General features: G+C 36.4%; 1 protein-coding gene across 10 annotated transcripts in view; it reads right to left on the bottom strand.

Annotated features, from left to right (window-relative positions):
- Nucleotides 1–21,167, bottom strand: part of ERC2 (ELKS/RAB6-interacting/CAST family member 2) — a 916,980-nt gene that overhangs the window by 477,249 nt on the left and 418,564 nt on the right. For all 10 annotated transcript variants that reach the window (XR_006385123.1, XR_006385122.1, XM_044253352.1 and 7 more), the window contains one exon: nt 2,815–2,952. Coding sequence is in view for 8 of the 10 variants with exons in the window: in XM_044253352.1 (XP_044109287.1) it covers nt 2,815–2,952 (138 nt within the window). In the remaining 2 variants the exon portion in view is untranslated. The remainder of the gene's footprint in view (nt 1–2,814; nt 2,953–21,167) is intronic.

Below are 21,167 nucleotides of genomic sequence, written 5' to 3'. Positions count from 1 at the left end.
CCAACATAGGGGCAACTTAGACAGATGAGAAGTGGCTTCCTGGAGCACTGGGTTGAGAAGTTAGCATGCACCACAGTCTATCCATGGCATTACCTAGCACCCAGAAACAGGGAATTGTGCTGCATCTGTCGAAAATTTTCAGTTCTTCAAAATGGAAGAGTATAGGTTTGGTATTTCTCAAAGTGTGGTCATTTGACCACTTTCAATAGAATCACTGGCATACTTTTAAAAAAATCACAGGTTCTGGGGCACCTAGGTGGCTCAGTCTTCGGCTGGGGTGCCTTCGGCTCAGGTCATGATCCCACAGTCCTAGGAATGAGCACCACATCGGGTTACCTGTTCACTGGAGACCCTGCTTCTCCCTCACCTCCCCGCTTGTGTACTCTCTCTCGCTATCTCTGTCTCTCTCTCAAATAAATACATAAAAAATCCTTTTAAAAAAAGTCACAGATTCCTTGGACCCATGGAAAAGCAACTGAATCAGAATCACTAGGAAATGGGACCCAGGAAACTGAATTTTATGAAGCTCCCTAGATGGTAAGATTATTTGGATACACCCAAAAGTTTGATATGGGAATAAATACTTACAATGAATCTACTATTCTCCCATGATGAAGAACCTTGCCAGTTCCTATCCAATGTTTTTGTCTGTGCTTTTCAAATACACTAACATCCTGATTTTGTTACCTTTTGAAAATTCCCTTCAAATGAATTGATCTGTATTTGCTTTTAATCTTCATTACTGTGAAAGGCAAAAAGTCAGATGCAAATAAACTTTGAAAACTAAGAGCTCCAGGCCCAAGCTGGCCTACCTCACATTTGGTTTGAGCATCTGCCTTCATGATATTTTAAAACCTGAACTTGAATGGCTTGAGGTAGGTCAAGGACTCTGCCACTTATCACAGTTGCCAGCAGTACCTACTGCCTCACACCAAGCTCACTTCCCTCATTTTTGTTCTCTGCCTGGCTCTTAAAGGTATCTAACTACTCAACTCCTCATCTACTGCCCAATTCAGATTTCATGCACCTGAGATTGTGGATCAACAAACTGAATAATTACTCTCAAGGTGGTTCCAAAAAGAAATGGAACTTGGATGTCAGCTAATTTAAATGTGCATTTTGAAAATAATGTACTAAGAGAAGAGGCTTGCCCCACGTGATGCAACTCTCAAGTGGTGGCATGAGTGTAGCGGAGGCAGACTCCCACAGACCTCAGTCTTCCTTCCCAGTCATCTTCTCAGTCTCAAAAGAAGTGCTTAAATAAAAGAAATAGTTTCAGATTTGGGAATTGTTTGGGGATTTAAACAAGAATAAATCAAATCTTAATAGGGCCAGAGGAAAAAAAAGATAAAATCCTGCCAAGTAATCCATGACATGGAAAAACTATATGGTATATGTTTACTTCCAGAAAGTTGCAGAAAGAAATTGAGAGGTAGTAATGCAGTGACATCATATCACTCAAAAACTGCAAACAGGATACATAATCCTTAATATTTTTGAACGAACATTCCCTCATTCAAATTTTTACAAGCAAAATTACTACAGAGAGTTTTGGTAGTAAATTCTTAAGAATTTTAAAAAGAGTATTTTCCTAAAAGAACCATCTTATTTATTCTTTTATGTTTTCAAGTAAAATAGCATATCTTAATAATTTAATATTAAAGTTATAATGTTATCATTTCTATCTAGACATAGACTTATGGCTCTTCCTTTTAGCATCTCTATTTTTTAATGTACTGCTGTGGCTCTCAGACTAGAGTGAACAATCACCAATGACTGGATGTTCACTCCTGGAACTTGCTAAAGTACAGAATCCCAGACCCTCTCAAAGTTCTGGTTTAGTAGGTATAGATAGAGCCTAATGATTTAGATTTCCAACAGGCACCTTCTGGTGATTCTGACACAGAAGTCAAAAAAGCCTTCTTTAAGATACACTGGCTTTAAAAAAAAATCTGCGGGCCATTTAATTTAATACATTTCTTTCCACAAATTTGAGGTGCTGGGAAAGAGAATTACTTGCCAAGGTCATCCAGTTAGTGGCAGGGCTGGGACTAGCTCCTACCAGGTTTCCTTCCACTTGACTTCATTACTACAGTTCATGGACTATGATAATGGGGAATATAGGAGACAGACAGTATAGCTCCCAAGTCCACATCCTTGACTACTGTAGAATACAGCTTCTCAGGAAGCTGAATTCCTAGAAGAAGAGGAATTACATCTGCAGAAAATAAAGAACATTCCAGGCTAGGTGTGGGCAAAAGGTCTGAGAAAGGAAGGAACGTGGCAAACTTGAAGATCTAGGCCAGCGTAGCTAGAATACGGAAAATGAGGGACGAGAGATGGGGGATGAGGCTGGGAAAGAAGGAAGGAAAGACAGAAGAAGAGGGAAGGTAGAGGAAGAGAGGGAGGGAAAAGCAAAGAAGGGAAGGAAGGAAAATAAGAAGGAGAAAGGGAAGGAGGATAGGAGGATGGGAAGGGGAGAGGAGTAAGGCAGGCAGGCAGAGAGATAGCTAATCAGATGAAGGGGTGGATCGTATGTGCCAGGTTAAGGATTTCAGTTGTCATCATCCTAAGAACAGTAACAAGCTAATGAAGGTTTTTAAGCAGGGCCAAATATGATGGGATCAGTTTTGCATTTCAAGGCTCTCCTGGCTTATTTAATGTGCCAAGTATACTGAGGAAGGCTAACATGGGAGTGGGAGGTCCAGCTGGGAAGGCAGGTAGTGTGAGCACAAAAGCGGGCACATTTAGATCATCTCCTCCCAACCATGCTTCCCTAAATCCTAACACCCCTGTTTTTCAGCCCAAGCTCACCTTTTCTGACAGAGCCTCTTCGAGTGTTGCTAGCGCAGTATCTGTATTACTGGAATCCGTCTGCAAGGACTTCACTCTGTCTTTCAAATTGGTTAGTTGTTTGTCTTTATCCCTAAGTTGTTCTTGTAAGTTTTCAATCTGAAAATAAAGACCACCATACTTAATGCATATTTTATAACATATCCAAGGCCAAGGTTCCTGAACTGGACCTGTTTTTAAAACATAGACCCCAGGTTACAGACATTGTCAGCACTGAAGTTACAGAGACTTAGAATCAAGACCATTTTGACGAGACCTCATCCTTCCATGTAATTAAACTTTGTATTTAAATGGTGATACAGGGGCGCCTGGGTGGCTCAGTGGGTTAAAGCCTCTGCTTTCGGCTCAGGTCATGGTCTCAGGTTCCTGGGATCGAGCCCTGCATCGGGCTCTCTGCTTGGCAGGGAGCCTGCTTCCTCCCTCTCTCTCTGCCTGCCTCTCTGCCTACTTCTGATCTCTGTCTGTCAAATAAATAAATAAAATCTTTTAAAAAAATAAATAAATGGTGATACAGACGAGAAGACTACCTCTTTCCATACTGATGCAAGCCCTTCAGGCATGTAAACATTGCTATTTCTACCTATTTCTGTCCTTCCTACCAGACCGGTCCCTAATCTAATCTCCATTACAATGAATCAGAGAAATACATTAGCGGGACTTTTTTCATTCAATGAAAAGACATGCATTGGGTGCTCATTCTGCATCAAGCACCATATCAGTATATGGCAGAACCTATGTAGTCATTCACTCACTCCTTTATTCAGTAGTAAATTTTGTGATATGCCAAATGTTGTCAAGTGGCTGTTTCAAAGTAACCACATGAAAAGCCAAGTAGGTTATCATCAGTAGACTGTTAATGGGAAGAACTTGTGATATAAATCAAATGTAACAAGTACTAAACACTCCATTTGGCAACTAAGTCATGTGCTGGCAACCAACCAGCCACTTTTATCCACTATCTGCAGCCTGAAATAAACACACCAAATAGCTGATTATAACGCCTGCCCATGAGCAGCAGCAAGGACCTTTCCTGGGCATTGCGTACATTACCATTCATTTTTTTTAATTCTCTGCTTTCAAACCATGTATTTCTTATCTAGAGATTAAAAAAATCCCACTATACAAACAATTTATTCATATTAAGGGTTTTAAAGTGACAAGTAAAAAAAGCAGTACAACTCTAAGATAAGTCCATTCAAAATATTTGTATTCTGCACCCAGGCTTTCGCAGGAAATCATTCCAAATGCATGTTTAACAATGTGTGACTTAAACAAATTTTTGGATTATTTGATTCATTTAGCATAAATCTGAAATGCAACACAAATAATGACAGCAATGCAGCAAAAACGAGGAGGAGAAGAAGGTGACAATTGAGGTGGCAGTAGTAGCAGCAGTAAAATGAACGCAAAAGCAATGACCCCGCTGACCCTCAAATGGCAGAACATGGGACTTGGCCAATTTTTCCAATGGCTACAAGCAATTTGAACTAACAGAGATGGCCTTTTTCTCTCCCCTCCTTTCTTCTCCCTTCCCTCTTCCTTCTTCCCTTTCTTTTTCCCAACAATGTATCTTTTTAATAAGACATGTTTTTTGCCTTGAGACAGACATCCTGGAAACTCAAGTTATACATCAAATAATTAGCTTTCTCCTTCAACAAAATGCAATGTATTCCTGCCCACCTACTTCTGTGAGAATTCACTCAAAAGGCATAATCAAAACAAAGGCTTTCTCTATTCCAGACAAGCGTTCACATGGATACACAACACCATAAATACATATATGGATGAACAAGAATATGGATGGTTACATATCAGAATGATACTCGTTATATAAAAGAAGCCAACAGCTGAAAGGACTGGCTCTTTAAGGAGAGGATGTCCTATTATTTTGAGTACATCCACACCCACAGATACATTTATGTACATGAATATATGTAAATCCATGGTGGTTCCAAGCAAACTCATTAGGCACCCCCTGTCACCCTAGGAGACAGTGCCCTGGACAGGACAAAGGATACTTCTCTCAGGGTATCAGCCCTGGGTCAGTGGTAGGCCCTGATTTCAAGGGATTTTAGGGACTGGAAATAGGGGCTAGAGTAGATTATAAGCCTGTGAGAGACTCCTTGGGACATCCCCAAATCACAGAGAGGACTGAAGAAGTTTAGGGCCAGGGTCCTACCGGGTAATATAACACTTTGTATTTTCTGATTTTCTGATAGTAGCCATCCTAATGGGTATGAGATGGTGTCTCCTTATAGTTGATTTGTCTCTTTATAGTCTCCTTATACCTTGATTTTCATTTCCCTAATGACTAATGATGTTGAGTGATCTTTTCATGTGCTTACTAACAATCTGTATATCTTCTTGAGGGACGCCTGGGTGGCTCAGTTGGTTGGACGACTGCCTTCAGCTCAGGGCGTGATCCTGGAGTCCCGGGATCGAGTCCCGCATCAGGCTCCCATCTCCATGGGGAGTCTGCTTCGCTCTCTGACCTTCTCCTCGCTCATGCTCTCTCTCACTGTCTCTCTCTCAAATAAATAAATAAAATCTGTATATCTTCTTGAGAGAAATGCCTATTCAAGCCCTTTGCCCATTTCTGAACCACATTGTTTGATTTTGTTGTTGCTGTTGAGTTTTAGGAATTCTCTATATATTCTGCATATTAATTGCCTTTCACATATATAATTTATAAATATTTTCTCCAATTTTGTGGCTTGCTTTTTAATCTGCTGATATTCTTCTGATGTGTAAATTCCCCCATTAATACTACTTTCCCTACATGCCGTAAGTTTTGGTACATTGCACTTTTGTTTTCATTCAACTTTAAGTATTTTTTCATTTCTCTTGTGATTTGTTTTGATCAAGGCATTTTTTAAAAGTGTGCTGTTTCTGACTTGGAAGTCTGTTTTGTCTCTTTCAGTTATGACTTGCATAGAACATATTTCTCCATCCTCTCACTTTCATTCTATTTGGATCTATAGTGACTCTCTTACAGATGGCATGTAGTTGAATCATGGTACAGGTGGTGGGGAGGGGTTGTTTGTTTTCTTGTTCTTAGTCCATTCTGTCAATCTCTGTTTTTCAATTAGATTTTAATCCACTTACATTTAAAGTAATTACTGAAAAGAAGGTGTTTATGTCTGTCATTTTCCTATTTGTTTCTGTAGACCTTATAATGTTTTTGTTCTTCATTTCCTGCACTACTCTCTTCTCTCTTCTTTCTTCTTAGTCGATTCTTTGTAGTAAAATGAGTAAATCTATAATCATTTTGTGTCCGTGCATGTGTATATTATTCTACAGCTATTTTCTTTGTGGTTACCATGGGGATTACTTGTAACATCCTAAACTTGTAACACTTAATTTTAACACTTTGAATTTATACCAGCTTCGCTTCAGTAACACACAAAAATTCTGCTATTTTACAGCTCCATCTCTAGCCCTTTTGGCTGGTGATGTCACAAAATTCTGTCTTTATACACTGTGGGTTCCCAAACACAAATAATAAATTCTTTTAAATACATTGACATCTTACCTAATGTAGAAAATGAAGCATGACGTTACAAACCAAAGTTCCAATAATACTAGTTTTTAGACTAATAGTTTTTGTAAATATATTACTCTCTTAGGTCATGTAGAAAACAGAAAATGGAATCACAAACCATTATTACAATAATACTAGCTTTTGTAATTGCCCGTGTACTTACCTTTATTGAGATATTTTTCTTTTCACATGACTTTGGGTTATCATCTAGTGTCTTTTCATTTTACCCTCAGTGACTCCCATGAGCATTTCTTATAGGACAGCTCTAGTGGTAACAAACCCCTAAGCTTTTATTTATCTGAAAGTATCTTAATTCTTCCCTCACTGTTTTTTTTTAATTTTTTATTTAAGTTCAATTTAATTAACATGTAGTATATTATTAGTTTTCAGGGTAGAATTTAGAGATTCACCAGTTGCATATAAAACCCAGTGCTCATTACATCAAGTGCCCTCCTCAAAGCCCATCACCTGATTATCCCTATACATCCCCCTTCCAGCAACCCCAGTTTGTTTCCTATAGTTAAAGAGTCTTTTATGGTTTGCCTTCTTCTTGAACAGCTTTGCTGGATATAGGATTCTTGATTGACAGAAGTTTTTGTTTTTGTTTTTTCTTTTAGCACTCTGATTATATCAACCCACTGTCTTCTGGCCTCCAAAGTTTCTGATCAGAAGTCTGCTTATAATCTTATTTAGGATCACTCGTGACACTTTCTTAATGTTTTCAAGTGTATCTCTTTGTCTCTAGATTTCAAAAGTTTGGTTATAATGGATCTTGGTGTGGGTCCCTTTGAATTTATCTTTCTGGGAGTTACTGAGCTTCCTGGATGTTTATATTCATATCAAATTTGGAAAGTATCAGCCATTATTTCTTTAAATATTCTCTTTGCCCTTTTTTCTCACTTCTCTTAATAGAACTCTATAATATGTGTATTGGTCCATTTCATGATGTCCTGCAGATCTTTTGGGTTCTGTCCATTTTTCTTCAATCCTATTTCTTTGTTTCAAGTTCACTGATTCTTCAGGCTGTTCAAAGTTGCCTTTAAATCCTTCTAGTAAATTTTTCATTTCAGTTATTATATTTTCCATATAATAACTGAAATGGTTTCCTTTGAGTTTTCTATCTTTACACTGATATTTCCATTTTGCTCATACATTCTTTTATTTACTTCTCCCACATATCCTTTTTGTTCTCTGAGCATCTTTAAGAGTGTTGTTTTAAAATCTTTGTCTATGGGGCACCTGGGTGGTTCAGTGGGTTAAGCCTCTGCCTTTGACTCAGGTCATGGTCTCAGGGTCCTAGGAGCCAGCCCAACATTGGCTCTCTGCTCAGTGGGGAGTCTGCTTCTCCCTCTCTCTGGCTGCCTCTCTGCCTACTTGTGATCTCACTCTCCATCAAACAAATAAATAAATATATAATCTTTTAAAAAATAAAATAAAATCTATGTCTAGTAGATCTGCCATCAGGTCTCAGGGCCAGTTTCTGTTTATTTTTTTTCCCCCCTTTGATTCCTACTTTCTGTATGCCTTGTGATTTTTGTTGTTGTTGAAAACTGGATGTGGTAACTCTGGAAATCAGATTCTCCCAATTTCCCAGGGTTTGTTGTTTTTTCTTACTGTTTTTATTGTTTCAGTTCGTTGTTGTCATTGTTGTTGTAGGGTATCTCTGTGGCAAAGATCAGTCTGAGGTATAAAAATATAAGGTCTTTTCAAGTCTTTCCTGAGCCCATGTCTTTTCCCAGATATGTGTCATCATTTTCTAATTTTCCTTATATATGCAGCTGCTCATGAATGTCTTAATTTTCAATGTATGGCTCTCAAAAGAGAAGAAGAGAAAATGAATGAAGAGGAAAAGGACTGCCATTCCTTTTAGTCCCCTGGAAGTCAGTTCAGCAGAGGAGCAGGAGCTTGCCCCAACATGGGGAGGTACAACAACAATGGCTGCTGACTCTGACGGTACCTCAAGATCAGAAGCAGTAAAGATCAGAACACAGAGCCTTGATAATTGAAAGGTGGGGTTTTTTGTTTGTTTGTTTATTTGTTTGTTTTTATTTTTTGCTTACCCTGGCTCTTCCAAGCTGTGTGTAGGCTGCTTCAGGCACACATGTTCGGCTGCTTGTCACTTGGCTAAAGGGTGGGAAATGGTTAGCTTCCACTGTGCTAACAGCTAATATTGACCAAAATTAACGCATTTTACCATCTCAGCCTTCCTCTGGAACTTGCAAGCCTTCAATAGACTCTAGAGTTCCAACATAGTTACATCAGTCAGATTCTGACAGTGCAATCATTGTCTAGATGGAGAGAGACATTCCTGGTGCCTCTGACTCCTCCATCTTCCCAGAATCCTCCTCCAGAAATACTCTTTACACACCAAGGAAAAGGCAAAACTGGTTGCTAGTATAGGATCCACTAAATCATGGATTTAAAAACAAAGATTTAGGGGCTCCTGGGTAGCTCAGTCAATTAAGCATTTGCCTTCAGCTCAGGTCATGACCCCAGGGTCCTGGGATGGAGCCCCATGTCAGGCTTCCTTGCACAGTAGGGAGTCTGCTTCTCCCTCTACCTCTGTCCCTCCCCCTGCTTGTGTGCCCTCTCACTCTCTCTCTCAAATAAATAAATAAAATAAAATCTTTAAAAATAAAATAAATACAAAGTTTTAAATTAACCCATTGTATTGGGTTTCTATTACTCCATGAAATATTAGCATAAATTTTGTGGGTAAAAACAACATGAATTTACTGCCCCACAATCTATAGAGCACAAGTCCAAGCATGGCATAATTGGTTTCTCTGCTTATGGTCTCAGAAAGCTGATACCAAAAGATCAATCAGGCTGAGCTCTCATCTGGAACTTGGGGTCCTCTTTCAAGATAATTCACATTGTTGGCATTACTCAGTTCATTGCTGGCTATTAACTAACAGATGCTCTCAGCAGCTAAACCTGTCTTAGATCCTTGCTACATGACCCTCTCCATCTTTGAAGCTAGCAACAGAGCACTTTTTACATGTCAAATTCCCTCCTCCATGCTCTAAGTTTTTCTGACTTTTCCGTCTCTGACCTCTAGACTCAGATTTGCAATGCTCAAGTGATTAGTTCAAGCCCACCCAGATAATGTCCCTTTTGGTTAACTCAAGGTCAACTGAATAGCAACCTTAATTACATCTGCAAATTCCCTTTTGCATAAAACGTAATCCAAACATTGACATAACACCAGGGAGCCCACGTCATGAGCGCCATCCTAGAATTCTGGGTATTATATCCATATATTTCATCTATACTAAAAAAACATAGTAGTCTTTTAAAAGATTCCTTAAACAAAGAATTCTACAAGAGAAATTTATCCAGATCTGAAGAATTAATTATAATGGGATGTGTGACATTTTAACATGGCTTTTCTGCTGCAGCCATTTTTACATGGCCTAAAGATAAAATAAAAATAAACTTTAAGCTTATAAAATAGTTAGGTACTATATGTACCAGACCTCTTCACTACAAGCCAGGCATTGTCCTAAATACTTCGGGTTTTTTTTAGAACATTTTATAATGAGATAATTGAGATTTCCATGCAGTTGTAAGAAACGATATAAAGAGATCCCTTATACTTGTTAGCCAGTTTCCTCTAGTAGTAAAATCTAGCATAACTATAGCACAGTATCACAACCTGGAAATTGATTACATATAATCCATTGATCTTACTCAGTTATCACCATTTTTATACACACTCATTTATGTGTATGGGTGTATGTCTGTGTGTGTGTCTGTATACTTAGTTCTATGCAATTTTATCACTTGTACAGATCCATGTGACCACCACCAGAGTCAGGATACAGAACAACTCCATCCCCCAAAAGATTCCTTATGTTGTCCTTTTATAACTATACCCACTTCTCTCTGTCTCTGTCCCCATCTCTAACCCCTGCCAACAATGAATCAGTCCTCTCCATTCTATAACTATATCATTTCATAAATGTTACATAAATATGGGCACATGGTATATAATATAACCTTTGGCATTGTTTATCTTTCCCACTCAGTATGATTCTCTGGAAACCCATCCAAGTTGTTATGTCTATCAATAATTTTTTTTTTTAATTACTAAGTAGTAGTCCATGGTATGGATCTACCAGCCTTTTTAACCACTTACCTGTTAAAGGGTATTTGGGTTGTTTCTGGTTTGGGGCTATTACAAGTAGGCTACTATGAATATTCATGCGTAAGTGTTTTCTATGAACATAACTTTTCATTTCTCTGAGATAAATGCCACCAGAGTAAAATTTCTGGGTCACAGGACTTGCAATTTGGCTATATAAGAAATTGCTAGGGGCACCTGGGTGGCTCAGTGGGTTAAAGCCTCTGCGTTCGGCTCAGGTCATGATCCCAGGGTCCTGGGATCGAGCCCCACATCTGGCTCTCTGCTCAGCGGGGAGCCTGCTTCCTCCTCTCTCTCTGCCTGCCTCTCTGCCTGCTTGTGATCTCTGTCTGTCAAATAAATAAATAAAATCTTTAAAAAAAAAAAAAAAGAAATTGCTAAACTGTTTTCCAGAGTGAATATACCATTTTACATGTCCACCAGCAACGTAGGAATGATCTAGTTTTTCTACATTCCCACCAAACTTTTGGTGTTATTACTTTTTGTTTTAGTAATTCTGATAGATGTATGGTGACATCTCACTGCAGCTTTATTTTGCATTTCCCTAAAGGTTAATGATTTTGAACACCTTTTCATTTGCTTATTTTTCATCTGTATGTCCTCTTCAGTAAATACCTGCTCATGACTTTCAGCCATTTTCTAATTGGATTGTTTTGGTTTTGTTTTACTGTTCACTTTTCAGAGTTCTTTTGAGAGTATTCTAGATACCAATCCCTTGTAAGGTATATGGTTTACACAATTATTCTCCCAGTCTGTAGCTTGTCTTTTCATCCTCTTAACAGGATGTTTCACAGAGCAGAAAGTCCAATTTACATTTCATGCTTTTAATGTCAATTCGATTTAGCCTTAGATCCTGAAGATTTTATCCTATTTTTCTAATACATTTATAGGTTCATGTTTTACATTTAAATCCATGATTTACTTTGAGTTAATTTTTTGTATAAGATGTGAGGTTTAGGTCAATGTTCAATTTTATTTCCTATAAATGTCCAGTTGATCAAACACTATTTGTTAAAAACAAAACAATTTTTATAAAAAGCTTTTCTTCCTCCATCGAAATGTCTTTGCACCATTGCAAAATATCAATTAAGCATATTTGTATATCTAGATTCTTTTTCTGTTCCATCCACCTACCTATCACTCAAATAATAGGAGATTGTCTTGATTACAATAGCTATATAGTAAGTGTTAATATCATCTTTTTTTTCAAGAATGTTTTAAGTTAATCTAGGGCTTGTACATTTCCATACAAAAAAATTATAGTAAGCCTGTATATGTTCACCAAAAACCCTCGGGATTTTGAAAGAAATTTCATTAAACCTATAGCTCAGTTTGGGGAGAAGTGACACCTTTAATATGCTGAGTTTTTCAAACCATGAATACAGTGCATATCTCAAGTTGGTTAGGTCCTCTTTGATTTGTTTTATTAAGATTTTATAAATTTCAACATACAGATCCTATACATGTTTTGGTAAATTTATTTCTAAGTATTTCATTTCCTTTGGAGTTATAAATGAAATTCTGTCTTTAATTTCAGTTTCCACATATTCATTTTAGTATATAGAAATGGAATTAATTTTTTTTTTAAAGATTTTATTTATTTATTTGACAGAGCGAGATCACAAGCAGGCAGAGAGGCAGGCAGAGAGAGAGGAGGAAGCAGGCTCCCTGCTGAGCAGAGAGCCCGATGCGGGCCTCGATCCCAGGACCCTGAGATCACGACCTGAGCCGAAGGCAGCGGCTTAACCACTGAGCCACCCAGGCGCCCTGGAATTAATTTTTGTTTGCTGATCCTATATCCTCAGATTTTACTGAACTTACTTTATGAACTCACTAGGAAGTTTTACTTTTTTTCTTTTCAAAGACACTTTGTGATATTCTATATAGACAATTATGTCATATGCAAAAAAGGATGGTTTTATTTTTCAATTATTGTTCTGGTCACAGTGGTGAGAACTTTGGAGTACTGTGTCACAACCTTGCCTCTCACCTGAATTTAGGGAAAATATACTTAGTCTTTAGTAGTGAAAGACAGATGTTAGCTGTAGATTTTTTTGTATAAGCTGCTGACCAAGCTAAGATGGTTCTCCTCTATTCCGAACTTGCTTAGGGTTTTTAATCATAAATGCATATTGAATTTTATCAAATGCATTTTCTATGTTAAATAATATGGCCATATTATTTATTCTTTATTCTGTTCATATGGTGGATTACAATGATTGCTTTTTTTCAAGGACTGATTTTTAAATGTTGAACCAACCTTGTGCACCTGAAATAAATCCCACTGAAATAAATCACTTAGTCATGATATAGTATTCTTTTTATACATTTTTGCATTTGATTTTCTAATATTTTGTTGAGAATTTTTTATTTAAGTTTATGAGACACAGTGGTCTGTGGTTTTGGTTTTGGGAGATTTTGCTTTTGGGTTTTTTTTTTATTGTATTTTTCTATTTTGGTATCAAGGTCATACTAGCCTCATAAAGTAGTTGAAAAATATTCTCTCTTCCATTTTCAGGAAGAATCTGAGTATAATTGGTGTTAATTCTTTAGCTGTTTGGTAAAACTATCCACTGAAGGTATCTGGGCATGGAAATATCTCTTATACGAGCTTTTAAATTGAAAGGCCAATTTATCTTATGGTCACAAGATTATTCAGGTTATGTATGTCATCTTGGTTCAGTTTTGATAGTTTGTGGCTTTTGAGGAATTGAACCATTTCTATTAAGATGTCAAATTTATGAGTATAAAGCTGTTTGTAATAGTCTTCTATCAACTTTTTTTAAAAAGATTTATTTATTTATTTTAAAAAGAGGGAGAACACACATGTCTGTGAATTGGGGGAGGGGCAGAGTAAGCAGACTCCTCACTAAGCTTGGAGCATAATACAGGTCTCATCTCAGGAGCCATGAAATCATGACCTGAGCCAAAACCAAGAGTCAGACGCTTAACTGACTGAGCCACCCAGAGTCCCCTCCTCTATCAACTTTTTAATGGGTACACAATCTGTAATATTTCTTGCTTCTTTTCTGATATTGATTATTTTTATCTTTTCTTTTTCATTATTGCTGGATTTTCCTGATTTTCTCTATTGTTTCAATGTTTTCAATTTTATTGATTTCTGCTCTACTATTATTCTTCCTTATACTTGCTTTGGGTTTATTTTGTTCTTTTTCTGGTTTATTGAGGTAGAAACCTTGATTATTCATTTGTAACATTTCCTCTTTTCTAATGTAACCATTTTAATGCTACAAATTTCCCTCTCAGCACTGCATTAGCTGCATCCCACAAATTTTAATATGTTGTATTTTCATTTTCATTCAGCTATATATATGTATATATATATATTTCCTTTTTACTTTATCTTTGAGGCATGGATTAATATTCACTGAGAATCTTTGTGTCTTTTAAAGATTTTTTTTTAAGTTATCTCTAAACCCAACATGGGGCTCAAACCCACAACCCCAAGATCAAGAGACACACAATATACCAACAGAGCCAGCCAGGCACCTCTACGTAGTATCTCTGAACCATGGATTACCTGTAAATCTCATATCCTTCTATTATTGAGTTCTAATTCTATGACCATTATGATCATAGAATATACTGTATGAATTCAATTCTTTTAACTATGTTCAGTTTTGTTCTACAACCTTGAATATGCTCTATCTTAAAAACGTTACATGAGCACTTGCAAAAAATGTATAGTTCACAATTGTTGGGCAGAGTGTTCTACAAATGTCAGTTAGCTCTTGCTAGTTAATAGCTATTCAGTTCATCTGTATCTTTGCTCATTTTCTATATTTAGTTCTTTTAATTGCTGATAGTAAGGTGTGGAAATCCCATCTATAATCATGAATTTGTGCATTTCTCTTTTCAATTCTATCGGTTTTTATTTCATATATTTTGTTTGGTGCATACACACTGAGAACCACTATGTCTTCTTGGTGGATTACTTCTTTTACTATATAATTTTCCTATTGTTCCTAGTAATTTTCTTTGCTCTATAGTCTGCCTAATCTGATATTAATATAGCTATTTCTCGTTTTTAAAAATTAATGTTAGGAGCACCTGGGTGGCTCAGCTGGTTAAATGTCCAACTCTCGATTTTGACTCAGATCAAATATGTAAGATTTTGCCCTGTGCTGGGTTCCATGCTAGGCATCCATCAGCTTAAGATTCTCTCTTCCTCTCCCTATGACCCTCTCCCTCACACTCTTTCTCCTTCACACTCTCTCTTAAAAAAATAAGTAAGTTAACATGATATATCTTTTTCCATTCTTTTATTTTCAACCTACAATGTCATTGTGTCTGAAGTAAATTTCTTATAGACAGCATATAATTATTCAGGGTTTTGGGGAGTTTTTGCTCGCTTTGGAGTTTTTCTACATCCAGTTGGATAATTTCTTTTAATTGGTATATCTTGGTCATTTACATAAAGTAATTACTGATACATTAAAGTTTAGGCCTGCCATTTTATTATTTGTTTTATCTTGATTTCCTCCATTTCTTTTTTTGCCTTCCTGAGGGTTACTGGATAAATTTTTAGGATTCCATCTTCATTTACTTATACTATTTTTGACCATATAGTTTTGCATATTTTCTTAGCAACTGCTGTATGTAGTACAATTTACATATGAAACATGTCATAACCTACTAATATAAATGTTTCACCACTTCCAGTGAAGTACCAAAATAGCACTTTCTTAAGGTCCTTTTTATCTTCCTCACTTTCTAAATCCAGTTGTCTCATTATTTCCTCTACATACACTTAGCACAACAATATTGCTATAATTTTTGTTTCAAATGTCAAATGTGATTTTTTTTAATTATAAGGATGAAGATAGTTTAAAATATTTAGCCATATTTTTTCCATTCCACTCTTCTTTCTCCTTTTCTGAAGTAAAATCCTGCTTTACCATTTCTGGGCTATTTAGAGAGAGTTTCCTTCAGCAATTGTTCAAGGGTAGAAAGGTTAGTGACAAATACTCTTAGTTTTCCTTTGCCTAAAATGTCTTTATTTCCCTATTCATTTCCAAACGATAGTTTCACCAGATAGAGAATTTACAGCTGGCAGTTTTTTCTTCTGTACTTGAATAATATGCCAATTGTGTCTGGCCTCCATTCTTTCAGATGAGAAATCCAGTCATTTGAATTGGTATCCATCCCCCTATAAATACTGAGTAGTTTCTCTCTGGTTGCTCTTTGTGTCTTTGGGTTTATACCATCTGGGGTTCACTTATCTTTTTAAATTTGTAGGTTTATATCTTTTGCCAAATTTGGGGAGTTTATAGCCATTCTTCAATATTTATTAGCACCATATTCTTTCTATCTCTTTCTGGGGCTCTGATGATATGTTAGATCTTTTATTATAGAATCACAGTTCCCTGAGCTCTTCTTTTATTTTCCAGTCTAGTTTTCCTCTGTTGTTTAGATTAAGTTCTACTGATCTGTCCTCAAGTTCACAGACTCTATCTTCTGTCATTTCCACTCTACTCTGGAATCCTTCCAGTAAGGCTTTCTATTTTTTCAAAGGAATTTGTAATTACTTGTTCAATCAATTTTATGATAATTGCTTGAAAATTTTTGTCAGATAATTCCAATATTTGATTCATCTTTATGTTGGCATTAGTTGTCTTCTCTCGTTCAAATTGTAACTTTTCTGGTCTTGGTATAAAAGTAATATTCTAGTGTATCCTGGACATTTTGAATATATGTTAGAATTGTTTTGTTTTGTTTTCCTATTTATATCTTCTATTTTAGCAAGCAGTCACCTTGTTTCAGTTTAGCATGTGGGTGCTAGCTGACCTCTCTGGTTTGCTGACATTGCTGCTAGGGACAGGGCAGCTCACTGCTACCAGGGACTTGGGGGCTGGGAATAGGTTGACCTGCCTTGACTCCACTGATGAAACTGCTGTGGGCAGCTTGAGGCTGCCACTGCTGGCAGGTGGGAGATGGGGAAATGTGTTGATTCAATGGACTCTGCTAGCAATGTGATTGTGGGCAGACTGGCCCAGTGCTAAGTCCCAGCTGGGCTTCCCTTTCCCAGTCCTTTGTCCAGAGAGAACAGGCATTTCCTTCTTCTCTTCATCCCTTCTTCCCTCTCTCATTCTAATCTCTCTCTCTTCCTTCATCCTTCCTTCTTTCCATCTAATTTCTCTTGGCAGTTCAGGATTACAGGGCTCTCCAAGTTCCAGGTAGGGATATATAAAAAAATAAGAACAAAACCCAGGGAACTCATCATGGTGTTCTTCAAATCCCGAGGCCCCTACCCAATCGTCCTTCTTTTTTCCCAACTTTCAGAGTTCTTTTATGACGGTCTGTTGAATTATTTCCAGACAATCTAAATTAAGTTAAATTTAGAGAGAAGAAGAAGGGAAATGTGAGTTTATGCTATCTTTTCCCAAAACTGGAAGCCACTAAACACTTTTTAGAAATGAACTGTTTAATTTGCTCTTCAAAATCCAATCACAGATTTAAAAATGAAAAGAAGCAAACAAACCTGTTAAGCTGACCCAGACAATGAGTGATGAAGGAAGGGGGAATTCATATTCAAACTGTCCAACTCAGGCCCCAGCCCTGCTTCAGCCTCCCCATAGCTATCTCAGAAGCCTTTACAGCAGTAACTCTCAGCTCCCTTCCTGCACTGTGACCCCTAGGGATCTATTCCCACCAGATGATACAAGGAAGGGAGCCAGAAGCTGGCTGGGCAGTTGAGTAGTTTCCAAACCTGAATCCTCCATTTGAGATTCATTCCCAAATGGCATGAAGCTACGTGGCATATACATTCAAACAAACTCAAACAAACTCACTATGTTGGTAAATACTCTCTTGGCCAAAATGACAAACACAAAGTGAAGAAAAGGATTACATGATACTAGTAACAGCTACATTTCTTATCATGGAGCTCTCACATAGTCGGTCCTCCATGAATAATTCTTGACTATAACCAAAATGAACCAGCCCTTTAAATACTGGATGAGGCTTGGCTCAAGCTACCTCCCATTAGACACTGTTCCTGAGAACAAACAACCATATCATGACACCCTGTGGAATATTTGAGATACTGCATGCTGCAAGTTCTACCAAAGTCCAAATTCAAAAGGATAGAGAGAAAGCAGGAAAGAAAACAGCTCCCCAAAATGCATAATCAATATTAAAGGTCTAGGATGCTTTTTTATCATCAGCAGTCTGACCCCAAAGGATAAGCCCTCTAAAAGTGTCTGCTTCCCAAGCTTGGTGCTTATCTGAATTCCAGAGCATTTATATGATTTCCTTTCCTTTAAAACTAATTTTAAAATGTGATCCAAACGTTAACCAAGACAGCATGTTCCCAAATAATATGGAATTTTGTGTAATTTTTCCTTTAGACATAAAATGAATAGGCAGCAAATTTAAAACATCCCCAAATTGTTCTAAAATGGAACATCCTGAAAATGTTCAATGATAAAATGACAGGCAAGATCCTAGGCTGCATCTAGAAATTCTCATGATGTAAAAATACTAATAAGTTATTACTATGGACAAGATCTCCATGGTTGGCTAATCATGGCTAAATCTACCGAAAGGACAGCAGGGTGGTGAAGAGGTCTGGAGCCTCCTAAACAGAAAAAAATTCTCATACTGTGCAAACCCATTTCTGCTGAATGTCATCATAGTCAGAAAGAAGATTTTACTTTTGTTTTCCACATTAAAAAAAAAACCTGAAAACCCATCAAATTTAGAGTCAAAATATTCCAATGTTTGAATATTTTGTACTCCCTCAAATAAAAGAAAAAGCAAAGCATAAACAAGGGAATCATTATATGTAGCAAAAGTACATTTGCACACACAATGAACAGGAAACAATTAAGAATTTTTTTATGACACTAATTTTATCTGAAAGTCATAGCTATACACATTATATAGCTTTTGTATCAAGTTTCAACCATGCATATACCTTTCATATTTATGGACTTTTTTATTTATTCAAATAGTAGCTGACATCAGAAAAATTGGTCTGCTTCTTAGAACACACAAAACACTCACAGAAAACAGGAATTAAAGAGGAAATAATGGGACAAATAAAAAATTTTATGAAATCTTTAAACTCTCATGAAAACCATATATAGATGATTCTGATTCAGAGAAAGACACAATAGATCTTCCATAGACTTCCATTTACTCATTTTCTTTAATACTTATAGATTCATTTTCTACTCTCTAACTCTGTTCTAAACTTAAAATTCAGTTTCCAAGATACTACCTGCCTATAATGCTTGCTTTGTTGCTTTTTTAAATCCTAGGCTACAATTCAACTGCAACTAAATTTAAATTTTAAGTGTATCATATAATCTTTGGCTATTTAAGTAATTAATATTTTAGTAATTAAAAATTGCCATTAAGATCACCAAAAAATCATTAAACTCTTTGGGATAAAAGTCTTTTCCTGTCCACACACTGTCAATAAACAAAGTGCTAATCTTGTCACATTTTTGGCCACTGTCTCAGGAATGCTTCTTAAGTACTCAAAGGATTAAATTAAATCTCACCTGCAGACAGGCTTTTCAATTCAGCTGAAAACCTAGTTCTCAAAGGAAAATTACTTTCATCATCTTAAGTTTAAACCAAAGGTTCCATCCTTTGGAATTTGCAAGAAAATAGCAGCATCAAAGAAAATAATTCACTTCAAGAGAGTTTGTTCTTCAAGACTCTGTCTAAACGAATTATTTCAGAGAGAATTCATTTTAAGAAATATTTTCTCAAGGCCATTCTATAAGAGCCATAACATTGTGTCATTTAAATTACTTCAAGTTGACGTCTTTTCACAATTTTGACTGCCTTCTTGGGGTTTTAGGAAGCTATTTTTTTTTAAGAATTATTTTATTTATATTCTTTGTTTTGAATTCTAAATTTGGTTTATGGTCTTTTGTTTTTATAAGAGATTATATAATTTTATGAGTTAAACATTTGAAACCCATGAAGGGAATTAAAAAAAAAAAAAGATTTATTTCCTTTGAGTTCAAAAATGAAATAATAGAAGAAACTGAATTTGAGATTAAAAGTATGTATACATTTGGGGGAAAAATGACAGCACTCTACCTAGTACTCAAGCAACTATTTTCCAATGTAAAATATTCTATGTTCTTTAATTTAATTTAAGAGATACTTAATAGGATAAAATACTCACATTGAAGAAAATTTCCTCCTAAGAAGATGTAGCATTTCAAAAAATTCCCCCACCATGTTGTTATAAGAGCCACTGGGGGGAAGATTAGGATGCAGTTCATTTTTGGACTCTTACATCTACTTCCTAAATAAACAGATCCTGGCTCTTTCTCCCCAAATCAAATACAAACTCAGAGGAAGGACAAGGAGATGAACCTCTACACTGAAAAATATAAACATTATGTCAAAGCACCCTATATCATTATTTGCAGACAATTTATTTTGTTATTGGTTAGTATACTTCATGCTAAATGTTCTGTCCCGTACAGCAAATGTTCCATTTCAAAAACATAGTAACATGTGCTGGAAATAGAAACCACCAAAAGCAATAGTTCTGGTAGCTAGAGAATGTATTTATCGTAGATTAGAAAAATGAACATTAATCCTGAAGCTCAGTATGTATGAATCTTAGTATCAATATAATTTGTAAAATAACCCAACTATCTACCAGAATTCTTTTTGAATTGGAATAAAAGTTTTGTGAAACAAATTAAAGGGCTATCCCTAAAACAGGTCTCTGTTAAATACAGGTATTAAAGGCAAGATGGGTAAATTCACTTTTTATTTTCATCTTAGAAACAACAAGAAATATAAAGGAATATAACATTTCTGCAATTAGGCACATAAACACCACCAATTGGATGACTGTTGTGTAACTTAGTATTTTTCCTTTGATTTTTACAATTGGTTCTTTAAACAACGTGCTTTATCTGTATTGGCAAGAGTTGCCCTACCCTAAACCTTCCACAACCCAGTCTTAAATGGCCCTGGCAGGACCTGAAAGATATATCTTACTTGTTCCCCCGCTCCTCTTCACTTTAGGTGTATTTCTTTAGGGACATAAAATTTTATGTGTCTAACTAGTATCCTTCCTGAGCTTCACAAATGTTATACAGTAATTCTGGGCATCTTTAAAATTTATCTCAAATATTTTGGAAGCTAATCATGAAAGGATCTCTAGAAATGAAGAGTTTTTATGAGGTTAAGACCAAATTCCTTCTCAAGAATTTTTTGTGATACAATGACTTATGCTCTTCACTAGACCAAAGGGATGGTAGACAAAAGTCCCCAAGAATGTAATTCAGCAATCTCTGAGAGATACCAGCATCCTAATAATTTATACACTAAATACAGTCAGGGATCCAAAAGGGATCATCTATTCCTATCACTCATTATGTTGTGATGAATCAATCATACATCTGCAAAAATGTATTCAACTATTAAACTATAAAAATGATCCAAAATTGTGTGGCTTCCAACTTGGCCACATACAATAATCCTCTGGATAGCTTATAATACAGATTCCTGGGCTCCAGGACCATAAGTTCTGACTCATCAGGTCTAGAGGTAGATTTGGTAACCCACGTATTTAACAAGAACTGCAGGTCACTTTGATCAAATAGTCTGTGACCAGAGTTT

This window comes from Neovison vison, chromosome 6, assembly GCF_020171115.1.
Source record: "Neovison vison isolate M4711 chromosome 6, ASM_NN_V1, whole genome shotgun sequence".
NCBI lineage: Eukaryota > Metazoa > Chordata > Mammalia > Carnivora > Mustelidae > Neogale > Neogale vison.
The sequence above is the reverse complement of the archived record's forward strand: the minus strand, read 5'-3'. Positions and strand labels throughout refer to the sequence as shown.